This window comes from Eleutherodactylus coqui, chromosome 1 (assembly GCF_035609145.1).
Source record: "Eleutherodactylus coqui strain aEleCoq1 chromosome 1, aEleCoq1.hap1, whole genome shotgun sequence".
In the NCBI taxonomy this organism is placed as follows: Eukaryota; Metazoa; Chordata; class Amphibia; order Anura; family Eleutherodactylidae; genus Eleutherodactylus; species Eleutherodactylus coqui.
Window position 1 is genome coordinate 253,861,589 of NC_089837.1, and position 23,848 is coordinate 253,885,436.

Genomic DNA, 23,848 nt, shown 5'->3' on the forward strand with positions numbered 1-23,848 from the left:
TGGTGGGCTCAGAGACCCAATAATCGGGGAGGGAAAACACTGGACCACATACCTATCTCCACTCTAGAACACTTTGTCCCCAACCTGCACTTGGAGGGTTGGATGGAGAGGGGAGTCTCAAATATAAGCGATATTCTCACGGGTCAGGATGTGGCTTCGTTTCAAGATTTGAGAGAAAAGTTTGACCTCCCCACGAGAGAATTTTTTAGATACCTCCAAATCAGATCTCTACTTCAAACCACAAAAATAGTCAAGGTGAGACTGGCGGCTGACCTCCTGAGAGTCTTTAATAACCCCGGCCCACCGTCTCGCTCCCTAGTCAGGGTCTGCTACGACTCTTTCTCGGGCGACATGAGAGATTCGAAACGGGTACATATCCTTAATTGGGAGAGGGACCTGGGGAAAAGGTTCCCACCAGATAGATGGATCGCGGCTTTTACATGGGCCAACAGAGCAACCATCAACGCAAACATATTGGAAGTACATACAAAAGTACTGACAAGGTGGTACCTCACCCCAGTGACACTGGCGAGAGCTTTCCCTGACTCGAGCGATAGCTGCTGGAGGCAATGCGGCCACAAGGGCAGTATTCTCCACTTATTTTGGAGCTGCCCAAAGCTCTCACAGTTCTGGGACGATGTCTTTTCTCTTTTGAGAACGATTACGGGAATATACATCCCCGGGTCTCCTGAATTGGCTATTCTATTAATTGATAACAGCCGTTTGCCACACTCGATAAGGGGTTTGGTGGGCCATATCCTTCTCACTGCCAAGCTTCTGATCTCAAGGAGATGGAGAGCGGCTGGATCTCCTACTATCTCAGATCTAAAACAAACAATATCTGATCATAACTTATATGAAAAAATGTTCGCCCTAAAGAATGGGGAATATGCTAAATACTGTAAAAAGTGGAACCCATGGATACAAAATAGCTTGATTTAAATACTAGATACTTGACTAGTGACTGATTGTTTTGTTATTTCTCCCTTTCCCCCCCCTCACACCCCCCACTTTCCCTCCTTAATCCTCGTCTACTTTGATACTTGTTAGTAGTTTAAACAGCTAGAGGAAATTTATAATGTTTTCCGCATTCTATTTGTCTCAGCAGACTTATCTTATGCTCTGTTATATAAGTGATATTCTCTTCCCATAAGCTACAGCTTCGGACGTTACTGTGCCTCTGGATAAAGGGAAGTTGTTTATATCTGTTTGTCCTGTTAACATATATATAAGCTATGTACTATGTAAGCTTACACAGACAATCATTCTATGTTATATTTGTAACTGCTTTAAAAGAAAAACTAATAAAGATCAAATTGAGAAAAAAAAAATTAATATAATCTCTTATCTCATATTGTTTCCCGGTGGAGGAACTCCTGAACGAGGAACCCTTCATAAATTTGCAGGCTTTGCAGTCAGAGCAAGGATAGAATCCCCTAGGGGGGTTTTAGGGGAGCCATGTATTCGTAGGAGGCACTGTCCGTAAATGGCTATGCACCAGGCGATCATTCAAGTTTCTGCCACGTTTATAGGTGATCATAAGCCTTTCGTGTAGACAATCCTGCAGATTGTTTCTCCAAGATATTTCTCACCTCTCTCGATCGCTCACCATAGGTACCGATTATACGGATTTTACCATCCCCTATAGTTTTTGGTCGAGTATCCAATAACTCCTCTCTTTGAGAATTACTTGCAAAATCAGATACTGCGGTCACAACCTCATTTTGTATAGCCTCGATTCTTGAAGCGAACAGACATTTGTTGGGCTTTCTCCTCAAAGTCCTGATCCCAGGAACAATTTCTTCTTGTTCTGATCATTTACCCCTTGAGGATCCCCTTCTTTACGGGTAGTGGATGGTGACTGCTCCAGTGCAGTAAAGTGTTTGTTGCTGTTGATTTACGGAAAATGGTAGTTTCCAATGTTCCTTCCTCTGACTTCAAGATTCGAAGATCCAAAAATGTTATTGTCACAGGGTCAATTTCCGCTGTGAAACGTAGACCCAAATTGTTGTTATTGAGGTGATGGAAAAAGTCATGGAACCTCTCAATAGAACCAGTCCAGAGGACTAGGATGTCGTCTATGAACTTAATCCACAGGTCCACAGACGACGTCCAGCTCTCGTTCGCCTCACTAAATACGGATGTTTCCTCCCACCAGCCCAGGTACAAATTGGCATAACTGGTGGCACAGGGGCTCCCCATAGCCGTACCCCTGAGCTGGTGGAAGTACTTACCCTCAAAAATGAAATAATTCCTATGGAGAAGGAACAAAAGCAATTGAAGCAGAAGATTGTAGTGAGACTTTAGATGTATGCCTCTTTGATTTAGATAAAATTCAACAGCCCGCATTCACCATCATGGGGGATCGAGCTGTACAAAGCCTCTACAACCAAACTTGCTAATTTTGTATCCAATGTTAAGGATAAACCTTCAAGCCTCCTTAACACGTCAGTAGTATCCTTTGTGAATGCAGGTAATGCCTCCACGAAGGGTCGCAGCAACAGATCTAAATATTTACTGATCCCCTGTGTCCGGCTCTCAATGCCAGAGAGACAAAAGGCCTGCCTTTTAATGGTGAAATCCCCTTATGCACCTTGGGCAGGCCATAAAATGTTGCAATTTGAGGATTTTGTAGACCTAAGTAAAGGAATTCCTTCTCCCCAATTAGATTATTTTCCTTGGCTGATAGCAAGATGTTTCTAAGCTCACTAGAAAAAATGTCAGTTGGATCACCCGATAAAATTTCGTAACTAGATCTGTCTCCCAAAATCTGTAGACACATGTCACGATACATTCCTCGATCCATTATGACGATGTTACCCCCCTTATCGGAGGGCTTAATTACAATTGTTGTGTCCTTCTCAATAGTTACCAAAGCTCTCTTCTCCCTTGCTGTTAAATTTTGGTGTCCAAAGGTCTTGTTCTTAGATAATCTACATAATTCTTCATTCACCATTGCCTCAAATATGTCAATGAAGGGAGATTGTCCAGATGGTGGAAGGCTGGTATTCTTGGGCTTCAGTTCCGTGAATAGGCCCTTACTTGGGTCCCTTGAGAGATGAAGAAGATCCGCAGCAGACAACGAGATGTAAAAATAGTATTCCTTTTTATTCCAAATCCATAAAAATAGAAGGTACAGGCAGCGACGTTTCAACCATTACTGGTCTTTATCAAGCAGGCCAGTAATGGTTGAAACGTCGCTGCCTGTACCTTCTATTTTTATGGATTTGGAATAAAAAGGAATACTATTTTTACATCTCGTTGTCTGCTGCGGATCTTCTTCATCTCTCAAGTTGGCAATATATAAAGGTTGGTCCACCTTTGCTGATCGGCTGTGCAGAGAATCCTTCCCCATCTGTGGGTATTGAGAATAGTGCTGCGGGATCCCCCTTTATATGTTGCAGCCCTTACTTGGGTCCCTGAGATTCTCTTGTTCTAGGGTTTCAAGCACATTAATAGCTTTTAATTCATGGGGATCAAGTCCCAATTCAATACATTTTTTTCGACCCTGAATAGAGAAAAACTTTTTCCAACGTACTTTTCGCAGGAATGGACCTGTCGCGTCCACAGTTTGCAGCGTTTTGATCCCCGCAGGGAGCATGTTTTTACGTCCCTCGGGATTAAGGCCCAGCAAGCCAGGATGTAAAAAAACTATGGGGTGGTCCCTACAGGGTTGAATTGGCCCATCACCAATTGACCAGCCTGGTGTGGGGTTCCATTGATGGGTTTCAGATCTGTTCAATATGAGCGACTTCTTAATAACAGCACTTGAGCAAATACTGGTTGGCATGTGTCACACTTCTTTGTGTCATTAAAGGGTATCTGCGGTAGAAAATGCCGTAAATTGGCCCCTTTGGTTGTCCAGAATCTCTCATGTGTTGCCAGATTCAGGCACTGACACTGTCCACACACAGCGCTTTTGGGTGAGAATTAGGCCATGTTAGAGAGGTAACTAGCAATTTATACACCAAGAGTTTCTTTTTGTACCACATTAGGAAATTTCAACCAAATAAACATGATGTTTCCTGAAGGAAGATAGTAATGATTCATTGCTTATGTTAGCCACTTGGCTTTCTTACTAAAATAGGTTCATTATTAGAGATGAGAGAGTATACTCGCTAAGGCACATTACTCGATCTCCCTCTCTCCCGCCCGCTCCCTGCCACAACTCACCTGTCACCGGCGCCGGCCCCCCGAATCTTTAGAGACGAGCGGGAAGATACTCGGCTCAGGCACTACTCGCTCAAGTAATGTGCCTTAGCGAGTATACTCGCTCCTCTCTATTTATTATGTCCTTATAGACTAAGTAAAGCATGTGAATAAAGCCATGTATTACAAATAAATTCAATTCATATAACTTTAGAAATATGTTTGCTAAATGCTAGTGTGAGATCTCTTAATAGAGATATAAAATGAGTGCATGATGAAAATGGAGGTAAAGCAATATTTTATATAATAAAATTGGTAAAGCCTAGAAGACATGTATCATGGAAAAAGGGCATCATGCAAAAAGGAAAAAAAAATCATTGTAAAACGGAATCATCAAGAGAAAAGTAAGCCCCAAGACTTGTGCCAATAGGTAAAATAGTTTTGTTTGCTGAAGTGATTTATGTGAAAGTTAGAGGGAGGTCAGTGAGAAGTGACCAGGGCTTCCAGCTGCTTTCCTGCAGTATATTAGTACATTCTCCTGCAAAGGGCTCTATCCTTTTTCCCAGCTAAATTACTTTGCTTAGCAGAACATGACTAACTGCACCATGGGGCACCGAACCCATGCTAGGCAGCAAGCCAGGAAAAAAAGAGAGATTCACTAATAATTTGTTATAGAAACAATATCTCTGAAGAGAGGATTAGCTGAAAAATAGTATTGCTAGGAAATTGTGGAGAAAAATCAAATGCAAGCTCTCAGGCACCAGGATTGAAAATGATTGAGAATTGTTTTATGTGCTCCCCCTGTGCCACCTTTACATCTAGTAAAATATCGGTGGTGTTGTATGTTTCTTTTGTGTACTGTTCTTAACCAATGAATTAAATTGTAAAGAAAAAGTTTGAAGAATTAGGATTGTGGTATAGAAGACGTCTAAATGGTTTGTGTGTTGGCTATTATTTAAGGCCCCCTTGCACAGTAAATTTTAGTTTCTCAAACACAGTGATTAATGTGGGTTTGGATGACTCTCTAATGTATATGGCAATGGCTCAGCAGTCTCCTGACAGATGATGTTGGGGAAAAGAAGGATTTAGACATTTAATTTTAACACCCAATCCTTTTGTTCCACAGGAGTTAGGCTGTCGCAAGAACCTGTAACAGATCTAGCTCAAAATATCAGCACAAAAGCAGAGCATGCAATGCTTTGAAAATGAAACGGACCCCATTATAGTCAGTGGGGTCTGTTCGGTGCTGTTCGATTCCGTCCTTAGTCAGAGCCGTTCAGTCACAGGGATTCCTCTGTCCTGCTCCCCGAACAGAGCAGGAAAGTGGAGCCCGAGTGCAGGTGTGAAACCACTCTTACCTCCATAAACAAATGAACGTTCGGCTGAGCCAATCTTTTGTGTGTATGGGGTAGCTGGGACAAACAGCTGTCATGTGAATGATCATTCGTTCAACAGTTGTTGAAGGTGTATGGGCATACTTAGTGTATGATATATTGCACATAGTACAGGAGGGCAGTAAATTGTGGTGACTTTGTGTCATTATGAAGGAAGTTAGGATGAGGTCATAGGTTTTAAACAGGCTACAAACCCACAAGTAGGTAAAAGATTGTTTTTTGCAAAGCTATTGGATTTCACTGTCACTACCCTTGTAAACCATTTGATCGTAATGAAATAATATATCAGCAGCTAAGAACGAATGTTTCTTTGCCTTTGCGTAAGTAATGAAAATCATATTTTTTTTTATTAAAGACTCTGTGCAACTTTGCACAGATATTTGTTTCTTATCAATGTATTTTTTCCCTAGTGGCATTGGCTAAAGAGTAGATGCACTTGTTGCGTTCATCAAACTTCCTCCTATACCTGAAGATCATTACCTTGGCCTTCTCCAGTTCTCTCACTAGAACTTTTCTTTGAGAGCTTTCAGTTCACTCAAAGTGGCAGGTGTCTGATACTTATGCAAGGCCTGTAGAGTGACCGTCTATTTGAGGATTTCTGAAACATATTGCTCCTTTTCTTTTTTTAGCCATGCCCCTAATTAGATACATTTACCCTGGATATTTATGAGTCTTTCAAAGCACTGTACTAACCCCCAGTGTATAGTTTGTAAAAAATATGCATTCAGTTCATCCTTAATCTCCTCCTTTAGTACTAGATTTTGTAGTAGCAACTCATTCAATCTCCATGACCATGCTGGTTTATGTTAGGACAGAATGTGAAAAGATACTATGAGAACATGGTCAGAAAAAGTGAATGTTATGATAACGCAATCTGCCAAGCCCTCTAGTGTGTCATGCTGCTGGAAGAAATAGTCTAACCTTGAGTAGGTGTTGTGTGTACCTGAGTAGAAGGAAAAATCTTAGCTTTTTTCTTCCCTGGATAATAGATCCCCCATGTGTCCACCAATTGATAAGCATGCAAAGTGTGTTTAATTTGGCTTAGGATAGAGTAAAGGCCTGTTTAGACACAACAATTATCACTTAAAATTAGCTCAAAAGCAATCTTTTGAGCAATAATCGTTGTGTGCATTTACACGGCAAGATGATCACTTAACATTCGCTCACACGGCAGTTTTGAGCGTTCACTTTGCATAATAGCTAATTAGCGTATAAATGAACTGTATAGATGAAGTGTATAAATTAAGGCTCATGCTGTATACAGCTGATGTGTTCACATGGCGCTCCAAGCGGGGTTTGCAGAACACACCTGGAGCTCTGTCTTCTGTATACAGCTGCTGGGATCTCGGAGCACTCAGCTGATATTCAGCTAAGCGCTCCGAGCGGGGTATGCAGAAGACAGCTGGAGCATTGTCTTTGTATACAGCTCCTTTGTTCTCAGAGCTTCCAGCTGGTATCCTGCTGGGAAGTCCCAGCAGAATACCAGCTGAAAGAATGCTATCAGTGTTCCCGCTGAAAAAATCAGCGTGCGTCACTGATGAGACTTATCGCTCATTTCTAGCTAGCTAAAAATGAGCGAGGAACGAATAGTGCGCGAACAATGCACAATGGCAGAGCATTTAGACGGAGCGTTTATCGTTCCAAAGATGGCTTTTGAGCGGATTTTGAGCGATAATAATTGTGTCTACATGGTCCTTAAGCTATATGAGATTTGTCTCTGAATATATCTAGCTGGTCTCTGGATAAATCTAGTAGTTCTAGTATTAAATCAAAGTTTCCCTTAAGTATGAGGATTTCTTCTGAGAAGTGGTCCAAATAATTTAACAATGAATCTAGAAAAGAATATTGTTTAGAGATTTTCTCGCTTAAAAAGAGACATCTACCTTCCTCCTGACTGCATTTCCATAGGAGGGAAAGGGGGATACTTACCCCATTGGTATTAAAATGGGAGAAGCAACTATGATATTCCAAAGGGGACAACCTGTGGTTATCTAACTTAGGACATTTGTCTCTTAAAAAGTGTGTCTCTTGCAAGAACACAATTTTCGCACACATTTTCCAAAGAAATTTAAAAGGATTGTGTTCCTCAAAGCACTTAGACGATTAACCCCTCAGTGACCAGCCCATTGCCTTTTTACGTCCTGGCCTGCTGGGCTTTATTCCTAGAGGACGTAAAAACATGCATCCCCTGGGAATGAAAGCCATGCAGGCACTGGACGTGACAGCTCCATGCTGTTGGTTACTGGAGGTAGCCGACATGATGGAGCTGTCATCCCGGGCCTCGGGACCCCTCCCCTGGTCACGCGATCGCCGGTATCCACTGGATACCGGCGATCGCATTAAACTCAATGTAAAATAAATAAAAGTTAAACTTTCAGCTCCCCTTACGGATCGGATTTGTAAGGGGAACTGAGGATAGTCACCCGCATCCTCCGCGATGTTCCCCGGTGTTCTGGTCCTGCAGGACCTAACGCCGGTGTCTGCGCATGTGCGCCTGACAGCATTACGTCATGCCCACGTGCAGGGGGCCGGGAGGCCCAGAAAATCTAAAAACTTCCAGCTAGTATGAGTAGCCAAGAGCAGGGAGCTGTCACCTGGAGCCTCTGTATGCCGTTCCCGGTCAGATGATCGCTGTTATCCAATAAATATATATATATATATATATATATATATATATATATATTTCATCCCCCCTCATCGATCATGTCCGTGAGTGAAGATGAAATTAGGCACCCAAGGCCCCTGAATTTGTCTGCGGACCTTACCCCGGTTGCTGCGCACACGCCTGTCACCAAAATTGCGGACACTTGCGCAAAAGCCGCAGATTGTTGGGGTAATTTGAAATCTCCCCACACCTAGCTACTAAATGTAGCTGAGAGCCTGGAGATTTTTTATGAGGGGTCACAGTATGCGGTTCTTAGTCACGTGATCGCCGTTATCCAATGGATAATGGCGATCACATAAAAGTAACAAGCAAAGGTTTCACCAACCATCACGGATCCGATCTTGAGGGGAAGTGAAAGTACTTACCTAAGGCCACCGGCGATGTCCCCAGATGGGATCCTTACTAGAGATGAGCGAGCATACTCGTCCGAGCTTGATGCTCGTTCGAGTATTAGGGTGCTCGAGATGCTCGTTACTCGAGACGAGCACCACGCGGTGCTCGCCTCGATTAAACGAGCACTGACCATTGAATTCAATGGAGCCGGCAATACAGCCGGCTCCATTGAAAGCAATGGGCTGCCGGCTAGCGCGGGATGAATTTTCGGGAAGGGCTTAAAAATATAAGCTTTTACCTGAAAATCATCCTAAAATCTGTAAAAAGTAAAAAAAATATATACTTTCCTTGTCCCGGCAGAACGATGTTAGCCCATTGAATTCAATGGAGCCGGCAATACAGCCGGCTCCATTAAAAGCAATGGGCTGCCGGGGATCGCACAATGAATTTTCGGGAAGGGCTTAAATATATAAGCCCTTCCCTGCAATTCATCCAGAAATGTGTAAAAATAAAAAATATATATATACTCACCTGGTCCCGGCAGACGGAGTTCAGCTGCGGCCAGCTGGCAGTTCTCCTGAACAGCTGTGAGTAGTATTCAGCAGCTGGGGATTTAAAATCCCCGCCTGCTGAATGAGCTGCCTCTGATTGGTCACAGCCTGACCAATCAGAGGCACATCTCACTCACAGCCATTCATGAATTCATGAATGGGTGAGTGAATGCTGCCTCTGATTGGCTCAGTACAGCTCTCAGCTGAATGACAGCAGTTCAGCACCACAGTGCAGGGGACAGCAGGAGAAGACGCGGCTGTGCCCCGGCAGCTGAAGGGAGGTGAGTATCTATTTTTTTTGTTTTTTAAATCACTTTTAATTCATTTCCAGGGAATGGCTTATATGTAAAGCCCTTCCCTGGAAAAGAATTCAGGTGTGCTAGCGGACCATTGTCTTCAATGGAGTCGCCGGCAGCAGCAGCGGCTCCATTGAAGAGAATGCCTGCATTTTTATTCTTTTTTACACTAAAATCTTTCTTTTTCAGGTAAGGGCTTATATTTTTAAGCCCTTCCCGAAAATTCATCCCGCGCTCGCTGGCAGCCCATTGCTTTCAATGGAGCCGGCTGTATTGCCGGCTCCATTGAATTCAATGGGCTAACATCGTTCTTCTCTGCCACAGCTGTTACAGCTGTGGCAGAGGAGAACGATCGTTATGCTGACAATGGGGGGGGGGGGTCTCACTCTTGCCACTATTGTGGCTTAATAGTGAGACCTCGGAGCCCGAAATGCAGCGCTGCATGTTGCTCCTCGCCTGCTCTATCCATTTCTGTGTTTTTTACATGACTTTGGTGATTTGCTAAGATTTTCACAAATGAAAACCTTAGCGGAGCACCAGTCATATACAAAAATGCTCGAGTCGCCCATTGACTTCAATGGGGTTCGTTACTCGAAACGAACTCTCGAGCATCACTGAAAGTTCGACTCGAGTAACGAGCACTCGAGCATTTTGGTGCTCGCTCATCTCTAATCCTTACCCATGGCCCCTAGCTTTGGCGTATGCGCCTGATGCCAAAATGGCGGAGGCAAGTGCAGAAGCTGGGGAGGGCATAGGAAATTTAAAATCTCCTTCCTCCTGGCTACTAAAGGTAACCGAGGGCTGCTGTGAGCCGTTATTCAGTGGATAATGGCGATTACGTAAAAGTTAAAAAACTGTTTGATACTCAGTTTAGTTTGGGCCCCGTTGTGCATCCAGACAGAAGATTAGGGTCGTAATGGGTATGTCTCTGAACACGGGACAAACGGGGGTATCCATTTTCGGGTGAAAGTCTTCATTCATTTGTGTGCTGTACAAAAATATTTTTAAAATGACACAATTGCCAAAAAAATGTTAATTGTAATTTTTTTTGTTCTGCTTTGCTTCAATTCATTCAAAAACGGAGGAGTCAAAATACACAGTACACCCCTAGATGAATTTGTTAGGGGTCCAGTTTTCAAAATAGGGTAATCTGTAGGGGTTCTCCATCATTTGGGCAGCTCAAGGGCTCTAAAAGTGGGCGATGGGGCCTAAAACACCTTCAAGCAAAATGTTTGTTCTGAAAGCCACCTTTCGGTTTAGGCACCATTGTACATATGGACAGAAGATTAGGGCCACAATGGGTATGTTTCTGAACACAGGACGAATGGCGGTATCCAGTTTGGGTGCAAATCCTCATATTCATGTGCACAACAGAAAAAAATCCTGTCTTTTAAATGACATATTTGCAAAAATATGAAATGTTATTTTTTCTTCTCTAAATTGCATTAATTCCTGAAAAGAAACTGTGGGGTCAAATTACTCCTGACACCACTTACTGAATACATTAAGGGATGTAGTTTTTAAAATAGTGCCATTTGTGGGGGTATCTATCATTGTGACACCTATGAGCCTTTCCAATCTTGGCTTGGTGCAGGAAAACAAAATGTTTCTGAAAATATTGATAATCAGTGTTAAATTTGTATGTCTCCTGTATGGTTAAAAAAAACCAAAGTTTTCCAAATGTACTTCCAGAATAAAGTAAACAAATGGAAATATATATCTTATCACAAATTTCTATATTATGTTTGCACATATTTGAGAGATTGCAGTTGGATATGTGATTAAATGACGATTTCTTTAAACTTTTCCCAATTTTTACGCTTTTATTAAATATACACAAATTCTATCAGTCTATTTTTACTGCCTAAATGAAGTACAATATGTGGCGAAAAAAACAATGTCAGAATCACTTGGATATGCAAAACCTTTACAGGGTTTTTCCATGTTAAAGTGACACATGTCAGATTTCCAAAATTTGGCCTGGTCATTAAAGAGCAAACAGGCTTGGTCACTAAGGGGTTAAAGGGGTTTTCCAACCTTTTGAAATTGATGGCCCATTCTCAGGATAGGTTATCAATATCTGATTTGTGGGGGGTTGGAAATAGTTTAACTTCTGCATCTGGAAGTCTAGATGGGCCTTTCTCCCAGGCTGTTTTTCAGAATGTTCTCTTTAATATTAAAGAATTGGACCTATATAAGACATCCCTTGGCCTTCACCTACTGCTGTCATTGGCCTGCAGTTCTGTGGGTCCTCTTAGATTCAATAGAGTTGTTTGTGGGTCGATTCAAGATTGAAATGTTACTGTGTGTTGCAGTGGGTCTAACCTGGTTGCCATTCACTCTGATGATACGACATCCTCTGTTCTCTAAACAAAATCAACAGTGTGTCAGCAGCACTCCGGGCCAGCAGAGAGCAGAGGGGAAAAATGCACAGTCCATAATACCTGAAACTCTCGGGTATAGAAAATCCTAAATTTATAACGACAGTGTCTTGGCTGCAAACTAAATTTCACATTATTTGCACTGTGGAGAAATAAAGTAAAGTTTAGTTTGCACCCAAGATACTGTCCTATTGATTTTTGGATCCTATTAGAGATGAGCGAACCTACTCGGCCACGCCCCTTTTTCGCCCAAGCGCCGCGCTTTTCGAGTACTTCCGTACTCGGGTGAAAAGATTCAGGGGGCGCCGTGGGTGAGTGGGGGGTTGCAGCGGGGAGTGGGGGGGAGAGGGAGAGAGAGAGGGCTCCCCCTTGTTCCCCGCTGCTACCCCCCGCTCCGCCACGCCGCCCCCCGAATCTTTTCACCCGAGTTTGGAAGTACTCGAAAATTGCGGTACTCGATCGAGTAATTACTCGAAACGAGTATATTCACTCATTTCTAGATCCTATGCTTTCTAAGTTATCAATCTGTACGGTTAGGTCTAGTTTCCTATATCAGAAGTGTATGGCCTGTTACAGTGTTGTCCACTGTGGCCAATAGATCAGAATGAGAGGTTCCCACTTGTTTTTTGAAGTATCCACTGTAAATTTAAAAAAATACTTTTAAAAAAACTACCAAAATAACCACTTTTTGTTTTGCTTTCCAAAAACAGGAAGGAAAAAAAGTTTTATATATCTCATATATTACCATAGTACCAATAAAAACTACAAATTGCATGTCGATGGAAAAATAAAAATGCTAAGCCTTTGGAATATGGCACCACAAAAAAAATCTTTCTGCAATGAAAAAAAAAACAAAGTTTTAAAATTGTGCAACAGTGGCAAAACATATTAGAATCTATATACTGTAAATCATAGTGCCTGTAGAAGGATGTTAACATAATATTTATATCTCATGTGGAACGGCATTAAAATTAAATCTGAAAAAACAATGGTAAAATTTAGATTTTTTTCATCCCCCCCCTGCAAAAAATTAATAAAAGTTATTCAATACTTTCTGTGTACCCAAAACGGATTCCATTAAAATTAGACCTTGCCCACAAAATGCAAGGTGTCGTACACCTACACTGATAAAAATAAATGTGTAAGGATGCACATAGACTCTACGTATAATGTAGTAAGGAGGATATCGTGTAATGGCAGCTGAATGGTACTTTATTCTGCATACAGTATATTTAGAGTAACTGCTGTGCGTATAAAGGTATAGAGTACCATAAAATATAGTAGCTGTGAATACGCCAGAATTCTTTCTCTCCTTACCGTGTCCCAGTTCCAAGAAGTAGAGCCACTAGAACTTTACATCATAGCAGCTAGTCTCCACCAACTAGTTAAGGGGAAACTGAGAATTAGAGAAAATTGAAGCTTGTGAAAAACTGGTAGAAAAAAAGCTATACAAGCCTTGTAATGGCCAGATAGAGTGTTACTCCTCATGTACACACACAACAGCTTATTCTGAAAAGTCATCTGAAACACTTTGAGTCAATTCTGAATGAATATAGCTCTCACCTCTGCTACGTGCAAGACTGGAACAATCAGATAGATGAGTTGTGTCTGTCAATACCATAACTTCTCCACTTACAGCAAAGTAATAGTAACTGCAGGATGGATTCTATTCACGTCCTTTCTGATCCTGCCTGACATATGTGCTGGTCATTGATTTTAGGGGGAAAATGGTCTGCTTTTACACAGAGCTATGTATTTACAGTGCTTATGGAAGTATAAGGTCTCATATAACTGCATTTCAGAAAAAGGATATACAAGTGGTAACATGCTTAAGTGTTTTGCGGAATATGCTGGCGCTATACAAATAAAGTTTATTATTATTATTTTGGCATTTTTTCTGTGAACATTTTTAAATGCATTTTCAAGAGCAAACAGTACACTAGGTATAACATTTGTATAAAGATTACATTGTCAGACTGAAGGCCCTTTTACACACAATGAAAATTGCTCAAAATTCTCTCAAAAGCCATCATTTTGTATAAATGTGTGCCCATCGTGCTGTTACCGTGCACTTTTCATCTATCGCTGACTTCAAGTCCGCTTGAAATCCTCGCCCCTCAGTACCATAAGATAAGAGGGACCGGACGCTGTGTTCTCCACAAGCAGCGCTGATCACCGCTGATAACATCCTTTGACAGCTGTTAACAGCCGCTGTCTCGCTGGAGAATAATAGTGATGTATTTGGAGAACAGACCACCCGCTACTTTCTAAATACATGCAATGAAGTACTAAATGGCTGATTTAACCCATTAGTGCCTATGCAAAGCAAAATGATCACTCAAAACTGTCAGTTTCTAATGAATTTTTCAAGATCATCTGTATGGGTAAATGCACCTTAAGACTTCAAGCATGCTGGTGTCATGGTTCTGTTCTCCTTTAAGTTTCCATTGCTCCTGACGAGCGCTGGTCTAGAGTCTGTGGAACTATTCTGCCTGGTATTGAAAAATGGAAACCTAACAAACCCATATGTTATCTATTAGAAAATAGATCTGTCATATCTGTTGTAAGAATAGAATTAAGAAGCCCTTGTTTCACAATGTTTCATTGCCTTTTTATCAACACAGTGTTTTTTTAAACTTGTATTTCCACTCTTTTTAATCGTTCTGTGTGTTTAGAGATCACTTGAAGAGTTTGGTAAGATGAGAATGTTATGGTTGTGAATAAACCTTATTGTGTCAGTTCATTTCTGGTAGCACAGTCTAATCCTCTGCTCACTTTTCCTGTATTTGGCACAGATGAATGACATCATTGCCACGCTGAGGGATTCTAACTTGAAGCTGACACTTGCCTTTGGAATTGGAATGCACCATGCCGGCCTACATGAAAGGGATCGTAAAACAGTGGAGGAGCTGTTTGTTAACTGCAAAATCCAAGTATGTTGTTCCTTGAGATTAGCATGTAATTGACATGAAAATCATATTTTATTTGACTATGTCTTTCCAAATCATCCAGGTTCTTATTGCTACAAGTACATTGGCATGGGGTGTTAATTTTCCTGCTCACCTGGTGATTGTGAAGGGAACTGAATTCTATGATGGTAAAACAAGAAGATATGTGGATTATCCTATCACAGGTACTGTCAATGGCACATTTCTGCAGATTCACACATAATACCGATCATGTAATATTGCTGTAGAACACTTGCTTATTGACATTTAAATATCTGATCAATTTACTATGTGCCCTTACAATAAACTAGTGAGTAACTGTTGTTTATGTATGCTACATTATTTGTGCAGATCTGAAATTCTCCATGCCCTCTTAATAATCCAGACAACAAGAAAGCACTATACGCATGTATTTTCAAAACCTCTTGGTGTTTGTATGAAAATCAGTAACAATACAAAATCCCCATACCAGTAAAACTTTAAGGAAAAGTCCTCTCCAGTAATAAGACTAGTGGTCCTTTTACACAGGACAATATCGTTCAGATTCTTGTTATGTATCAGACAGAGGGCTGAACTGCATGGAAGTGACTGCAATATACATAGGAGACGTCCATAGTGTGGCCGGCAATCATGTGGTAGGAGCAGTGATGGAAAAATGTGTTTTTGCTGGAGTGGCCCTTTGACGCATATTGCCAGCATAACCTCCGCTCATCACAAATTACAGCTAAAATGAACATTGATTTATTCCACCGATGTGTGTTTAGTTGTATAGTATCTATTAATTGTACAGTCTTTTTTAACATAAGTCACAATCATGTTTACAATTTGTCTATTGCATTGTTAGATGTACTGCAGATGATGGGACGAGCTGGTAGACCTCAGTTTGATGACCAAGGCAAAGCTGTGATCCTAGTCCATGACATAAAAAAGGATTTCTACAAGAAGTTCCTTTATGAACCATTCCCTGTTGAATCTAGGTAAAAACAGTGATGTAATGCATTCACACTTCTTTATTTTAACCAAACATTATTTGTTTTTCAACTTTTGTGTTGAGGTTATTATAGCACGTGCTGGGAATTTATAATTTCTCACCATAAACCCTAGTAGAGGGTCGAGTGCCAGACTTCAATATGGAGGAGCTATGCAGACTAATGTGCAGTCACTCAACTCATCCCAGCCCAGACTGGAGAAGGGGTGACTGCAAGCAAACATAGTGTGCACATGTGAACTGATACCAAGGATGCCAGCCATAGATAAGTGTGCCACACCATGCAGGATTGCATACCCTACTGGCAAAGCAGTGGATCGCCTTGTATCACCACAATGGGTCACACAGGCTGACATCCTGGGCTACCCTAACGTCTATAGCAAACTACATGCAAAAAATACTGCTGATACTAATACGGGTGTTCGTTTTGCATTTTGGTTCAAGACACATAAGCTGACAGGCCACAACAAGGCCACCATGCGTCCATCAGAACCTTTGAAATTTTGAATCGAGTTGAAGTTCCACATTGGATGAAAAAAATCATAATCAGATGTAAAACATCTTTGGCTTTTAGAAGTGGAACATATTCCCATATAATATAGTTTAGTAGGGGTAAGGTAACATTGATTCAATATGTAAAGTTGAATGCGTTTATTATTTGCAGCTGGGGATACTAACACATGAGATTCCAATGCATTAGTCAAGTCTTCATTCCTAAGAGAGGGAAAAAAGGTTCTCCATTTATCTTCTATCTCTTGCTGTACAATTGAGAATCTAGATCTCATTAAATAAGTAAATAAATGAAAGATCAATCCTTTGGGTCCCTGTGTGCATAAAATCCCAATTAAAGGGTTAGAAGAAATGGATGGATAAGGCTATGGATATTCAATATTTATAGCATGCGGTAGAAACCTGTAAAAGTCTGATCGGGGTATATCATACGTCTGTTGCATATGATAAATGTACCTTGAATAAAAAGATGTGATAGTGTTGTCACCCCATGTATTCAAAGTCGGGAAATTAAAAAGATAGGAAAGGCCACTATTACTCCACAAGGGGGTTCAGAAGGAGGTTCTTGATATCTTGTCACTCATTTGGCTAAATCCCATATATGAATGGCTAGTTTATGTAATGATAGATGCTATTTATAATATAATCTTTGATTTTCTAACACTGTCTAGGGGAGGGTGGAGAAAGAATAGTTTATCATTTGTTCGGCATTAGGTAGAGGATCATTCGATAACCAATGTTTTAAATAACATAACTGTCCCACTAGATAATATAATGTGAATTCTGGTAAGGCCATAACTGCTAAGTCTGTAGGATGTTGGAGTATTTAAATTCGAATTCTATGGGTGGAGTTTCCCCTATATAAAAGACAATAAGGAATTTACTGTATTAACCCCTTAAAGACCAGAGTGTTTAGTTTCTAAAGGACCGGACACTTTTTAGTGATTTCACCTATGTAGTGGTTTTATGGCCCCTTTTTTTCCTTGTCTGCCAAAATTATTTTTACTGTGCTTTTTTTATATCACTATATACAGGAGATGTATAACTTATACCAGCTGTACATATATAATTATATACAGGAGATACCCAGGTTATATCAGCATGGTCCATATCATTATATACAGGAGATGCATAAATTATACCAGCTGTATATGTATATAATTATATACAGGAGATACCTAGGGTATACAGGCATGGTCCATATCACTATATACTGGGAGATGTATAACTTATTCCAGCTGTACATATATAATTATATACAGGAGATATCCAGGTTACACAGCATGGTCTATATCACTATATACATCTTCCTGTATCTAGTGATACTAGCTGATATACCCGCCTTCACCTGAGTTAATTTGATACAGTTGTTTGCGTGTTGTTGGCACTGAAAATTTTATGAAGTTGTGGTTACTTCCGAGAAACTGAGGAATAAATTATGTATTCACATAGAAGAGCGTTAGATTCACCTCAGACTGCATGTACAGATGTCCCTCTGCAGAATGTGCCACCCCTCTCACTCTCCGCATTTAGGACCTAAAGAAACAAATTTCACGCTTGTACAACACCAGGAAGTTACATTACATAGAGCTGCACTTACGTTTGCAATTGGCATTGAATAATCGATTTGTGACAAATTTTTCTATTCCTATTTAGGACCTGTGACAAGTTGGGGTCTGCTTGCCACGGGATCGCCCACTTTTGATACCGGAATGGCCACCTCACACAAAAACAGGCTCCAGCAGTCAGACGTTTTCTTTAAATCTGGCTCCTGGCAGCCTTTATTCACAGCATAGCAAACAAATCATACACAGTCCAAATAGGCATTAGGGTTCACAACCCACAGGGTCCTGTCACTAACCCCTCCTGGGGAGTCTGGATCTTGGCCTGGCGTCTTCCTCAGTCAGACGGTGACAGACCCAGCTGGTCCGCACTGGACCTCAGGCTTCAAGTCTCTGTTGCAGCTCCCTTCATTGCCTCTCTGGCTCTCTCAGCCAACGTCTCCCTGTTTCTGGCAGTAAGTGGCTCTTTTGTAGCCATTTCCTGCTACACCCATTAGATGTTAACCCTTACTTCTCCTTTTTCAGGTGTCAGAATACCTATCTAGCACCCTCTGCACCTGCTACAGGACCTAAGAAAGGGTCGTGCCAAATTTCATGTTTGTACGACACCGGGAAGTTAGAGAATTAGATTAGGTACATTACATAGGGGTGCCAATACTTTTACAAGGTTTGGAAAATGTTTTTTGTGTTTCTTTGCCTGTTTTTCTGTCTCTACCTGTGTCCATCTTTTTCTGCCTCAGTCTCTCTTTCTCTGCCTCTCTCTTCTCTGTTTCTGTGCCTGTATCTCTGGCTGTGTCTGCCTCTGTGTGTCTCGCTGTGTTTGCGTGTCTCTTTCTCTTTGTCTGCATCTGTCTTTTCTCTGCCTGTCATTTCTGTTTGCTCTCTTTGTCTTCTGTCTCCACAATTGAGCGGGATTTATGAGTGGTGGCTCAGCCAATTCATAAATGCCACTTCCATCACACAATAACTGTGATTGGTTATCCAGCTCTGCATTGAAAGGATGAACCAATCACAGCCATCGCACACTCCCCTTCAGCACCACTCGCTCCCATGTAGCACAACCTGCTCTCCTTCAGCGCTGCCCATTGTCCCTGCAGCACCGCCCTGCTGATCCTTCAGCACTACTCGCTCCACTGTAGCACCACCCACTCTCCTTCAGCGCCGCCCGCTGTCCCTTCAGCACCCCCCTTTATCCCTTCAGCACCTCCCACTCTCCTTCAGCCCCCTCCCCGTCCCTTCAGCACCGCCCACTCTCCTTCAGCGCTGCCTGCTGTCCCTTTAGCCTCACCCACTGTCCCTTCTGCGCCGCCTGCTCTCTTTCAGCGCCGCCCTGCTCTCCCTTCAGTACGGCTTGCTACAGTGTAGCACTGCCCACTATGCTTCAGCACCACCCACTCTCGTGGAGTACTGCCCGTCAGCACTAGCCGCTCCCAGTCAGCACTAGCCGCTGTCATTCAGTACTGGCCCATCTGCTTCAGTACCACCCACTCGCGCTCACTTAGCAACGGTTCACTGTCCCCAGGCATGTGCCCATAAACGTAATATAGGAACTTTGGGCTTCTGCCCCCAGAGGTCACTTGATCTACCAAACTCAATTTTAGAATTTTACGGCAGTGGTGAGGATGTAACTAATCTAATGACACCAAAATTGTCAACCAAAGATCAGGCAAAGGGGTCAAAGTGTGGTGCAGAAAAAAGCCTGTAGGCTTATTTAAATTAGATTTATATATAGCTTAACCATACAGGTGTACCTTGGTGTGTTTGTGAGGTGTATGTCAGAAGAATTTACGAGTGTTAGGATGACATACTCGCCATAGATTTATCCAACCCACTTCGACCACCATGACAGCTAATCAGGTAGTTGTATTAGGGGTAGGAGTTTGGAGGGCTCCTCCAAATCAATCTAATATAGGGTTCATAAGTAAATTTAGGTCTCCCATACATTTGCTGGCCGCATCTGGATATAGAGTAGTAAATGAGATTTCTTCTGCTACATTAAAGGGGTTGTCCCGCGATAGCAAGTGGGGTTATACACTTCTGTATGGCCATATTAATGCACTTTGTAATGTACATCGTGCATTAATTATGAGCCATACAGAAGTTATTCACTTACCTGCTCCGTTGCTAGCGTCCCCGTCGCCATGGTGCCGTCTAATTTCAGCGTCTAATCGCCCGATTAGACGCGCTTGCACAGTCCGGTCTTCTCCCTGGTGAATGGGGCCGCTCGTGCCAGAGAGCTGGTCCTCGTAGCTCCGCCCCGTCACGTGTGCCGATTCCAGCCAATCAGGAGGCTGGAATTGGCAATGAACCGCACAGAGCCCACGGTGCACCATGGGAGAAGACCCGCGGTGCATCGTGGGTGAAGATCCCGGCAGCCATCTTGGTAAGGTAAGTAAGAAGTCGCCGCAGCGCGGGGATTCGGGTAAGTACTAAACCTTTTTTTTTTTTTTTTAACCCATCCCTTGGGTTTGTCTCGCGCCGAACGGGGGGCCTATTGAATAAAAAAAAAAAACCGTTTCGGCGCGGGACAACCCCTTTAATTAGAGAGGCAGGTGTTAGGTTACAAATACATAACAGTACTTAGATGGCACTACTAATCTTGGCCACTATGAAAATATATCTACCTTCTGGGTCTTTACAAATTTGTTCAGACTCCGATCTAATAGAATTATGTATAATAAGGGATCCTTCTCCAGAATATGCAATGTGGCATGTATGTCTGGACCATTAGATCTAGGATTTGTTTTAAAAAGTTTTGGTTACTGGGATAAGATTAGTTTCCTATAAGCATATTATATGGGGTTTGTGTGTGCATCTTTGTGAAAAAAATCATAGCTCTTTTTCTTGGAGTTCCCATTGCCCTAACATTGCGGGAGATGGAGGATATGTGAAGATAAGGACTTGTAGAGTATTAGGATACTTAAAAGCTTCCTTGTTAAATATAGAATGCAAGTTCCCAATATTATTAATTATGTTTAAAAAGTGGCTATATGTGTTATAGCAGACTATGTCCTTTGCTTTTTACTTGCACCCTATGATGTTTAGTGTATATCTTTTTTTTTTTCTTAGTCTGCTGGAAGTCCTATCAGACCATTTAAATGCAGAGATTGCAGCTGGAACAATTACATCAAAACAGGATGCGATGGATTACATCACATGGACTTATTTCTTTCGTCGACTTTTGATGAACCCAAGGTAATATATTTTTGAATTAGTTATACTTCTAGAACATTAGGGCTTTCATTTTGAAAGTTTTGGTCTGTAAATTTCTACTTTGTGCAGTCTTTATCATCAATTGTTTTATAAATGAAAGGTGGTTCTTTAGTAATTAGATGTAGTTATGAGTCTGTTACTTCACAATCAAAATACTTTAAGGTTCATAAGTAGAAAATGCCAGTGGGGAGATGATGTGAAACTTTGCAGGAGAAGAACCTGCTGGACTCGCCTGAGTCCCGGCAGCTGCAGAGAGGTGAGTATAGATTTTCTTTTATTTTTTTACACATTTTTGGGATGCTTTTCAGGTGCTCACGATGCAGCAAAAATGACATATTAACTATATTCTATGGGTCAATACAAATGCAGTAATACTAAAGTCATGTATTTTTATGTATTATTATTTTTTTTTTAATACTTTTTTTTTTATTTGCACCACTTTCATCCACCAATTAGTAAAGTCATGCAGTTTAAGGTCCAAATGGTTTCCATGAGTTTTGCTATTACAAAAGTTAAATGGCCTGTAGTTACCAGTTTTTTATCTACTACCCTTCTTGTAGACAGTTACAACACTGGTAAGTTTCCAACCAGCAGGAGCATCATAATAAATGTATTTTTTTGTGGGAAAATACCATTTGATTTGTTACTCATTTTTTTATTAGTAATTTTTATTCTTGTATCTGTAATTAAAAAGTATTAAGTCACATGTAAGTGCCTGTATTATAACTTTGTCCCTCTATGCCTCATATTCCATAATAAGAATATTTTTCTTTGCATGCAAAAAAATGTGGTGGCATTCTTGGCATTCTTCAGTTGTCACAATTTAACTCACTGCACCGAAGTGAGGCTAACTGTATAATACTACACCTTACAGAGTACTATGTGCCTGCATGTGGAGCTACTGAGACCGTGTGTCCTTGCACACGGCTTTTTTATCTGCTTGTTGCTATTCATTTTTGTCTTATCCTCTGCACAGAGATCACAAACAAATGAACTGATTAAAAGATGGATAACAAAACATGCTATCCTGTAGTCTCACTGTTTAACATCTAAAAAAAGACCAAAATGGAAGCAAAGCGATGACATTAAAGGGGTTGTCTCGCGAAAGCAAGTGGGGTTAAGTACTTCTGTATGGCCATATTAATGCACTTTGTAATATACATCGTGCATTAAATATGAGCCATACAGAAGTTATTCACTTACCTTCCCTGCGCTGGCGTCCCCGTCTCCATGGCTCCGTCTAATTTCAGCGTCTAATCTCCCGATTAGACGCGCTTGCGCAGAAGGGTCTTCTCCCATCTGTTCGGCCCGGCACGAGCGGCATTCTGGCTTCGCCCCCTTCTACGCGTCATCGCGTAGCTCCGCCCCATCACACGTGCCGATTCCAGCCTCCTGATTGGCTGTAATCGGCACACGTGACGGGGGCGGAGCCAGAATGCCGCTCGTGCCGGGCCGAACGGATGGGAGAAGACCCTTCTGCGCAAGCGCGTCTAATCGGGAGATTAGACGCTGAAATTAGATGGAGCCATGGAGACGGGGACGCCAGCGCAGGGAAGGTAAGTGAATAACTTCTGTGTGGCTCATATTTAATGCACGATGTATATTACAAAGTGCATTAATATGGCCATACAGAAGTACTTAACCCCACTTGCTTTCGCGAGACAACCTCTTTAAAGAAACATGCAAAATACACATAGTTTGGTTCATTAACCACTTAATGACAAAGTCTGTTTGCACCTTAACGACATGGTCTATTTTGGCGTTGAGGGCGCAACGATTTCTTCGGATTTTCATCTCCACTGTTCGAAAGCCATAACTTTTGTATTTTTCTGTCAACATTGCTGCATAAGGGCTTGTTTTTTGCGTCCTGAACTGTAGTTTTTATTGGTGCAATTTTTTTGGGTGCATGGACTATATATTGTAAGGCTTTTATTTTTTTTTTATGATCGCAGGGAGAGAAAACGCATCAATTCTGCCATAGATTTTTGTGGGTTTTTTTTACAGTGTTAAAATGACACACTACATTTTTCTGCTGGTCGGTACAATTACAACGATACCAAAATTCTTATTTTATATAGTTTTTTTTTTCCACTTTTCCGCAATAAAAACCCTTCTCTTGGAAATTATTTGGTTTTCTAAATCGCTGCACTCTATGTCCTAAAGCTTTTTTGTTTTTCATGCACAGAGCTTTGTGAGGGCTTGTTTTTGTTTTTTTCTTTTGCGTAACGAGATGTAGATTTTATGGGTACCATTTTGGGGTACATACGGCTTTTTTGATCACTTACATTGCTTTTTTAGGAGGCAAAATGAAAATAATCATCATTATGTCCCAGTTTCTTTAGAGGTTTTTCTTACGCTTTTAGCCGTGCAGGTTAAAAAGTGTGTTCAATTTGTTGTGCGAGTTGTTACGGATATGATGATACCAAATATGTGGGATTTTATTTTTTTTATATACTAATAGGGGGAAAATAGCACAAAAAATGTTTAATACATTTTTTTATTTTGACACTGGTCTGATCGCTATGATATTATATGATACAGTGATCATAGGCACTGGCAGTGCAGGATGCGTGTATCTGGCGTCCTGTTGCCATGGCAAGCTGTCGGGCTCTCCGCGATTACAGAGCCCGATGACGTCACAGAGGGAGTGCGTTCCCTGTGTAAACCCTTTACTTACCACAATCTACATCGCTGCCCCGATGCACCCCAGCTGTTGCAGGGGAAGGCCAGCTATGGGTGAAAGCCGGATAGCGCGGCGTCTCTTCTAATCTCGCGCTATCCCCAGGGTGTAACTTTACCTCCTATTGCGTTAAGTACCAGGAACCCAGGATTTACAGTTAACGCCCCGTGGCTTTAAG

At 41.6% G+C, this 23,848-nt stretch overlaps 1 protein-coding gene across 1 annotated transcript in view; it reads left to right on the forward strand.

Annotated features, from left to right (window-relative positions):
- The window catches only part of ASCC3 (activating signal cointegrator 1 complex subunit 3), a 677,124-nt gene that overhangs the window by 540,828 nt on the left and 112,448 nt on the right, over positions 1 to 23,848 (forward strand). Inside the window, exons 31-34 of the mRNA XM_066608127.1 lie at positions 14,565 to 14,702; positions 14,782 to 14,902; positions 15,562 to 15,694; positions 20,847 to 20,972. Of these exons, the coding sequence (XP_066464224.1) occupies positions 14,565 to 14,702; positions 14,782 to 14,902; positions 15,562 to 15,694; positions 20,847 to 20,972 (518 nt within the window). The remainder of the gene's footprint in view (positions 1 to 14,564; positions 14,703 to 14,781; positions 14,903 to 15,561; positions 15,695 to 20,846; positions 20,973 to 23,848) is intronic.